Source organism: Opisthorchis viverrini, assembly GCF_000715545.1.
Source record: "Opisthorchis viverrini unplaced genomic scaffold opera_v5_478, whole genome shotgun sequence".
Lineage (NCBI taxonomy): Eukaryota > Metazoa > Platyhelminthes > Trematoda > Opisthorchiida > Opisthorchiidae > Opisthorchis > Opisthorchis viverrini.
Genome location: NW_008752144.1, coordinates 214,141 through 223,383, shown reverse-complemented (window position 1 = coordinate 223,383; position 9,243 = coordinate 214,141). Strand labels below are relative to the sequence as shown.

Below are 9,243 nucleotides of genomic sequence, written 5' to 3'. Positions count from 1 at the left end.
TTCGGAGTGAATTAGACCTCCTATCGTGCAATCAACTCGATGGAGAAAGCGGACTTTGGATCCATGTTAGGAAGCTACAGACATTCCGGTGCTTGGAAACATAAAGCTGCGATTCGATTCATAGGAGACGCGCGTTACGCAGTCCAAGAGAGGAACTTATTTCAAGTGGTAAATAAATAGCATATGATGTTTCACACCCAAAAAGATGACACCCGCTGGTGGAATGAACGATCTAAGTTTGAAACCTAATGCCTTGAAGAAAATCTTAGCGAATCGTTTCATTCGTCTGGTACTTCCGCAACTGGCCGGCCAGTCCAGCATAACTATAAGCTGAAGGCTATTCAAGGTTGGAGCAAAGACTTGTACTACAAATCGTAAACGGTGAGAATAGATTCGGCGTTGGAAACCTCACTCGAATGCTCAACTCACATCTGCATAACTATAAGCTGAAGGCTATTCAAGGCTGGAACAAAGACTTGTACTACAAATCGTAAAAGGTGAGAATAGATCCGGCGTTGGAAACTTCACTCGAATGCTCAACTCACATCGACTAAAATATGCAGCTATGAATCAGGCTGGCGAAATTGTGACCAAATTAGGTTTCGCTTAGTACATCACAGCTCATCGTATGTTTGCTTCCGGCATGTTTACCTTTTCCTGTGGAAGCCCGTGTAAAGGAATGTGGCATACAGGAGAATAGTCAACGGCCTATATAACGACCGAGTTTCTAGGTATGATACACAGTAAGCTCACCATTGTTTACTGTAATCGGGTGTGTGGATGAGTAATATTATGGGATGTCCACTCCTGTTACTTCACGGCTTGCATTTTACGAGCATTGAGTGCAAACCGTAAGCCTGTGTTTATCGCAGTCATACTCTCTCCCTCGGTGTTTACACAATGGTGATGTTAATATGGAAACTTGAGATAGCTTCCAATCGGTAACTAGTGCAAATGATGACTGTTCTCCTTCCTCTGAATAAGCAAAACTGATGTGAGTCCAGATAACACTTGAGCGATATATTAGTTCGATGAGTTAATCGTATGCACGGCAAAATGCCTTTAACCAATGGCCACATGTGGGTTATCTGTACTACAGTATTTCAAACAAACAGAATTTTCAAAAACATTGAGCTCAAAAATGGGCGAGTGAAAAAACCCTTAATTCATACCCGATTTTGTTGGCGCCTGATGCTTCCATTATCGGGCTTACAGTGTAAAGCGCTGTTTGCCTTCAAAAGATTTAATAGTGAAGATTTAATAGTGCCACCTCATCAAAAGCTCATGAGTGATAGCTCGCGTTGCGCTGCTGAAGAAAGGGCTCCGATTTGCAGCGAGTATGCGCAATATCCATTTATCTTTGCTGAATGCTCATAAAGGCAGTTGATACAAACTAAGAGTCAATGGAACGGCGGCATTGGAATGCCTAAACGAACTACAGGATAAATCTCCATTGAATTTCGTGTTTGGCTCCGTGAAGTTTCAACGGAGTGGTAACGAAAGCAAAGCTGGTATAGGAGAAATAGGTTATAAGAGTTTCACAGTTACCACAAAGTTCTGTTTCCAATTTTGCTTCGAAATAGCAATCAATTTGGGATCGTCGTGAAAAAAGTTAAAGCTTTTCGTACAGTCTTGCTACTTTCGCGGTTTCCAGAAATCTACACGTACACATTCAAACCCATTTCCCGTGCAGTCGTTCGTTTTTGAGTAAATATGACTTGATTAGGTTGTGAAGAACGCATGAAAACGACGCAGTTAGTTCCTTCCAAATATCGAACAATTTCCTGTATCCGCGAAAACGCTCTGGGAGTGAACGTTGCGTTGAATAAGCAACTGACAAATTTGGTTGCAGATGTATCATCACCAACCGAGGTGAAATCAGGAATCCGTGTGTCTTGTTACGAAAGTGTGTGGACTTTGAGAGTGCAGTGTTTTTGTTCATACATGACTTGTCCACCCAGCAAAATTAACCTCCAGTTATTTGAACATTCAGCCTTGTTTTATGGGATAGTAGCCCAGCCCAGTAGTTAGTCGGTGTCTGGATGAAATAAGAAGATTCCTGGGTATTTCGGTTTCAAAAGCGTTTTCCTCAATCAAGCTAACTGTTTTGTCACCATAATTGAATTATAAAGTGCATCAAAATGTGTGGAATGCATGCATACAAGAACGTATGGCACCAACGCGCCTAAAAGGTCAACAAAGCGGTTTCTGTGATCGGCCATGTCGGTTCAGTACTGATTCTAGGGAACGAAAATATCTCCAAGGAATTGAATTTCATTCTCCCAATATACATCCATTCCAGATGTCATTCGTACAAGTCCGAAACGAAGGGTTTCCTCTTATATCTCAATGGGGCGTTTCAGTGTAGGATAACCTTACTAAATACCGTTTCGAATCATTCGCTCTCTGTTCCAAATAGATTAATTGTGACCTGCTAGGATCTAGATTGTGTCGTTTGTAGCTAGTTTCACGTGACCGTTATTGGTCAACACCCTCCTGAATGTTTACCGGAATCACTAACGCAAACAAACAAAGCTCTCTGTTTGGAAAAATTCGGCAAGCGTTGACCTACAATTTTACACCGTCAGATAGTGGGGCCAGTAATCGGCAGACTTTGGACTGGATTCAGACGGCCGCTGTCTGATGGTTACAAAGTATAGCTCGGTGCAGATTCTAAATCACCTGCTCTTACGATAATCATTCCCTTTCCTTGGAAAAGATACATCTCGATTGGGATTCGCTACAACTCCGAATTGCTTCGTCTCGTGAAATTACGTTCACTTATAGCTCGCATCTCCAATCTCCACATCGCATGAACGATAACGGAGCATTCAATTTCTTCCTCCTCTTCAGGAAGCGTTCCTACCTAAAATTCCCTCCTTCGTTTTCGAAAAATTTTGGTGACAATCGGTAGATTTATTGCTGGATGTTAACCGTTCTGATCGCAGTACACGGTTTGAGGTGGTCTATTCAACTGTAGGCCTTAGTGGAGTAGGGAGAAGTATTCCTCACACATGTTGATGAGTAGTATGTGAAGTCCCCCAGCTAGACACCGACTGCAGACATGCACACGAATATTCGCAATGTCCTTCTATCATCTTGATGCAATTCAAACAACCATGTCGGAAATTGCCAACTTCGGTGACATTAGAACTAGCACAATCACATCGTGTTATGCTGGTTCAGCCAGAGGAAGGCTCTGGTGATGGGCCCACACAATTCAACACATCAGTTCTCTCAAATTCCGTCCAGATGTTTTCTAGTGTATGCCTCAATCTCTTGGGACAAGCCAGATAGGTAGGAGTAAGTAATGCGCACCATTGCTCCAGTCATCCCCGATCCCGGGAGATGTCACGGTCGTGTGGCTATTGTTTAGCTGAAACTGGAGTAAGCAGGACGCCCGTAACCGTGATGGAATATCGAGCTTATCTGATTCGCACTGCTATTTCATTGCCAATCGAGATTTTCAGATAAGTCGGCCAGTGCCGGGTATGCACGTTCTCCAGCAATGCTTTTACCAACATGAATGCACACGGTTGTTCGATATGGACATCCGTTCATTTGCTTTGTGATAGCAGATCGGGAGAACATCTACCTGAACATCAAAACATACCTATTTCTTCTATGCGACACATGCTTCATGCATTGATCGGACCAGCAAAATGATCTTGCTCCACTCATATCATTTTGTACCAGTCATCCGCACACAGATGAAACAACTTGACCAGTGTGGTTGTGCAGCCGTGTGTCGTTTAATTATCGGGTCACGTTGGCTTCCTAATTTTCTCACCAGCATCTTTCCGGGTCCAGGCCAGCAGAATTTAAAATCTTTTCAGGGTCGTTTTTTATGACCGGCAATAATCATTAGAAAATCTGCGATAGTAACCCGAGTGATTCTTCTTTTCTTGTATTCAATGATTCTTTTGTTGTATTCGGAATTGTATGGAGGTAGTCCACTGCATCATCGGAACACTCCCAGATTCAGTTGGTGGCTACCCGGTGAAGACACATGAGGTAGTTCAAACATCGGATTTGCTTCTTCAGTCACGGATATGCAGCGTCCAACATTTAAGGGTAACGAACTGGAGAAAAATTGGCTGTAGATATAAAAGTGTCGTATGGGACGATTTTCAGGCTGGTGACATAGATTGTGCCAAGATCTCCTTGGCGACATATTTTGAAGCCCCACATTCTTATTGACATCACTCTGTGAAGTACCAGCAGTTTGCGGTTACAGTTGTGAAAGAATTTCAGGTGCTCCGTGACGTGTCATTGCCCCTTTGATCTTTGTAATGTTTTCGTCGGTTAACGACATGCGAGTTTCGAACTTCGGTTGTGGGCTTTCGGGGATTTTCCGATAACCTTATGTGTAGTGTTTTCCGTTATCATGAAACGATGGGATTTCTGCTAGCCATCGATGTGATTTGAGATGGAAGTGTCAGGACGCGCCCAGATGTGAAAAAAGCACATGTGCAGAGAGTGACGCATCCCCAAGGTCACCATCCGTACGACACGTCCGGAAAGTAGGTGAGTTGGCGGCTCTCACCAAACACGACCAGCGTAGTGGGACCGGAACACCACCATTGGTTGTTCAGAACGAACAAGTGAAAGACCATGTTTGGCCATTTAGTCATTCTATATATTTGCGCAGAAGCTCTGTTTGTTTTGCCCTGACAATACAGCCGTGTCCGCAGTTCCGCTGTTCCCCGGCCTCTCCTCGTCGGTTAGTCGGGCAAGCTCAGTGCAGGCGTAACCAATAGACGGCCACCTACGATACAACAGGAAGCATGTTACATACCAGTGTGCAAAGATTATTCTCGGCAAAACATAGAGAATCCCAAATATCTAATGTTGAAGACGTAATTGCACTTATTTCAGGCCTCTTTTGTTTCGTGTGGCTTTTGGTTACAAGTATAGCTTTGGTCTGTGAGAGGGAAGCCTTACTATTACACTTGATGTGCTGGAGTGATTGATGAGGTAGAAAGGTACTCTCACTACTAAAAGAAATGTAGACTCCCTTGCCTCTGAGGGGATCTAAAACACCTCGCCAAAGTGGTTCGCAGTTCAAACAAACTTGCCGTGGAAATCAAACGACATAACTGACATGCATGCAGATTGTGAGCGACATTTTAGCTTTGCCTAACAACACAAAGTATACCATTGAGAAATCTACAGAGCCGGTTAAATAATTAACGCTGGTCGTGAAAGTCAGAGCGCCAATCACCTTCCTCCTCATGGTTAATTATTGCGAGATTTCCACTAAATATCGTAAATGTTCAGGCATAACATACGGTAGACGGAAACTCGGGGACTATGGCTGATGAGTCCCTCAGTTGTGGGCTTCAAATAATTTTCAATAACCTTGTGAGCATTGCTTAAATTCTAGAGTAAACGTAATTAACCCTGGAATAATTTTTGGCGTTGTTTTGCGTACACACCATCCGTTCTGCTCTAAATCTGGGGATTCTTCACGCCTGATTATAAGATAGTCAACTGGGGTTCGAATATAGTCACTGACACTCACTTTTGTGTCCAAATGCTCCATCTCTTATCCAAATTGCATTTTGTGATGCATGGATGCAATCGGCTCTTTTGATTGCTTTGTTGTTGGGACTTCAGAGTGGAATTTGAGGGTTTGGAATGCTAGTTGAGCATCTTCAAGCAGACTGACAAGAATGTGCATTTCAATTCGCTTGGTGCGACAAAGTTTATCAATAGCCTTTGGGCTTTTGAAGAAGAAGCTACCAGTGTAACGGTGGGTGCTACTGATGAATCAGGTGAACAGTATGTGGTTTTCTCGTAAATCCGCCTCGCTTCTACTGAAAAGTGAGATTTATTACGGAATTTGTGGAATCGCTTTTTATCATTCGTTTACGTTTGAGCGCTAGTCAATTAGTATCCAGGAAAGTTCAGGAAACCACGTTCGAGAAGAAGACCGATACACAGTTTTTAAAAACCAGATGTATATGAGAGATTTCCTTCCCTGTCCAACAGTCTGTAATTGTTCAGCTGGTGGTTTCCAATAAACAAGGCCACAATGAACGCCTTCCCTCTTTCACTAGCATAACACAACTTGGTTCCACACCATGTGGACGTCAGAAAGAGGCTAAGCACGGGTAGTCTAAAACCTGTTATGCTTCAATGGAAGAAACTATTCATAAGTTTGCCAAAACTTTCCGACACCCCACAACCAGTTTCATGCTTCGTGCAGCTCATCAGATAGGTGTGGTCCCGAGTTTCCGGCATTCGTTCGTTTCACCTGCACCCAAATTGAGCGAAAGTCGACAAAAAGGGTGAAACCAAGGATGGAATTTGAAGAGTTTTCAGCAACCTTAATGGAGAGTTTTTCTTCATAAAAATATACTGCGATATCCTGAATAGCGTACCAACTGGAACATCAGGCGGTGTTTGGGCAAAACATCCAGCCGAAAAATATCATTAACCAGGGATTCAGCTAATGGGCCTCCCGTGGAGATCAAGTTAGCGTGTTATGCTTTACAGCACTCTGTTCACCCGTCAGTAGTGAGTGTCGATACGGACAGATCCCACCATAACTTTTGCAGTGCGGTTGAAATCAACACCCCTCGTTTATCACCACTACGGATAATGACATCTGTTTGAAACAACAAAATGCGATTTGTGGGTTTCAAATATAGATGAACAGCGAAACAGCAACACTTAAACATCAGACTGAAAGACTTATTCACTATTCTGCGGAGGGTAGCATGAGAGAACGACTTCCGTTTATCTTGTGAATATCTTCAAGTGGCTTTTGCCCTGCTGATTCCCAATTATTTCGGTTTAGTTCCCCTATTAGTTTTCAAGTTCTCCTGGAGCATTAAATAAATATTCCAGTATCATTTCTACATAAGTGAGTAGTCTATGGTCTGGTGTCCAAGCTCCGTTTCCGAATCTGATGACAGTTGAAGTTTTTTTAAGAAAATTGTGGGACCGATTTGCACTGTTCGTTTACTGCTGTGTAATAGTCAATGAATTTTCAGAAAAGTTCAAGAGTATCAGTGAGAATGTTCAGTTTTTAAATACCATGTTTACTTTCCTGTCTAATTATTGACTTTTAACGGACCGGAAATTCTGCCATTAGAAGCTGACTGTCTGGGCTTGGGCAAACTGATAGTATCCCGTCCCTCATGTCTCCTCCCATTCTCATGACAGCTACATCTGAATGATGGATCGATCAGTTTAGAACATTTTACTTCTACGATGCCCTCCCTCACCAAGTGATCTTCCCTCGCAAACCAGGAATATTGCTCCTTCGGGGAAATAAATCCAGGTGGCGAGGGAACTGACCAGTTGACCCAAATTTAATCTGTTTATGGGTGCCCCTTACCACATCCCGGGTAGCTCATTGTAACAATTATACGGGAAGTCAGGTCTGCACGTGCAACCACAAGACAATTTAAATTTGCTGACTTCAGGATTCCGCGCCGATTCACCAACCAATGGCTATAGTTCTATTATGAAGGCAATATTTGCTTCAGCATTATGTCCAAAAGCATCCTGCGCTTGTCGTATAGTTGTGGTGAGTATGGAACTACTTCCCAGTCAGCATAAAGAAAAAGACCTAATCAGATCCCCGTTCAACGGACGTCTAAATCTTTGCCATCATATCAGCAGGTCAGATTGCACAGATGGCTGACGTCGTGTTTGCTGAATTGGGTAGTTTGGTTGCAGACTTCTCGCCATCGCCACAGGTGGCATCACTAGTGCGTAATAAGTTATCACTGAGAAGTAGTGCATTTTTGTGTTGGCACCTGAGCCGTTCTGTGGTTGTGCTCACATTTGCCTTGTTGACCCCATCGTGTGTGGACTGTTCCGAAGCAAGCCTATGGTGTTCTCTTTGGCAAGTTAATGACTGCTTGATATGAATGGGGCAGTGACGTCAGACTGCAGCACAATTTCGTCATCCCTCATTTGATTATTCCGTAGACCAGAAACTTTCAAGCATTACTTTCTGTGAGGCATGGTGGTGATACAACTAATCGGATTCGATCGATTCCTTGTGCAAATTCGGCGGTCAGTAAAACTGGAGGATGCTGTTGTCATCCACTTTCATTTTCCATCGCATCTGAATGGTTATTTCTAAAAAAAATGTCCTGTAAATGTGGCTGACCAATGTTGAAGTGAAGTTCTGATCGATCAATCCATAGGTTTTCGTAGAGCTCAGTAGCCAGTTCACTTCCCGCTCGACACCACTGTGTTTTGTATTCTGTCCGCTGATAGTGTAACGAATCATTTTTCAGCAGGTTTCCGGTTAGAAGAATTGATTAGAGGATCATTTTTGGCTCTATTATGTTTCTTCTAGATAGACGACTGAATCAACCGTCATTGTTGGTGGGTCCGTTGTTCTTCGCAGGCATCCAAATTTCGGTTTCAGAGGGTAGTTAGGTTCAGCCAGGTACCGTCGGCTCGTGGCAGTAAGACAGCTTGTTCTGCTTCGGTTTGTGCTTTTATTACTTTATTGATCGGTCGTAATCATGTGTTGGTCATCTGAAGTGGTGCCGTTAGGCGGAAAACACTTGCTTAGAAAACACTTGCTTGTAAACCCCAGAATAGCTGCAACTAGAAACTTTCTAAGGTGATCCATATCATCGTTAGGTAGTAACATTCGTCATCCAAGAAATCTCAGTTCCAACTTCTAACATCATGACATGAATAACGGATGAATAAAGGTATATATCTTCTTAAAGGAAACTGCACACAAGGTTGCTGAAAACTCTTCGACAGCCCATGATCAGTTTCGCCCTTCTTGGAGCTCATCAGGTAGGCGCAGTCCCCGAGTTTAAGTCAACCTTATGTTCTACTTGAACCCAACCTGGACTGTTTTCGAGAAATGTACTCGTTTGCAAATCAATTTGGTTTTCACGAGAGGCTCAAGTGAATCTCTCGTTTATGATATTCTCCAACTGAATGTGCTACACATAGACAGCCTCATGTTTCAGCTGGCACAATATTCGAGATATCGCAGTATATTTTCATAAAGGAAACTACTCGCAAGGGTGCTGAAAAGATATATATCCACTAAAACAAGTTAGTCTATAGAGAAAATCATTGTGGGAGTTCAACAGCTGTCAGACCGGGCAACTCCCATACTGACGATTTGCTTTCGCGGTTAAAGCCGTTTATAAAGAAACAACCAGGCTTAACTTAGTGTGATGAACAGAGTTTAGGATTTTTGTGTGAGGGAGAACGCTTAAAGGTTAGTTCGCATGAATATTTAAAAGT

The 9,243-nt window shown here is 43.0% G+C and overlaps 1 protein-coding gene across 1 annotated transcript; it reads left to right on the top strand.

Moving 5' to 3' along the window:
* Positions 1 to 205: 205 nt before the first annotated feature.
* On the top strand, positions 206 to 8,804 carry T265_11355 (hypothetical protein; the record flags this gene model as incomplete). The annotated part of the gene is made up of 2 exons (XM_009177986.1): positions 206 to 289; positions 8,709 to 8,804. 2 exons carry the CDS (start codon positions 206 to 208, stop codon positions 8,802 to 8,804), a joined length of 180 nt encoding a protein of 59 aa, XP_009176250.1.
* Between the last annotated feature and the right edge of the window lie 439 nt (positions 8,805 to 9,243).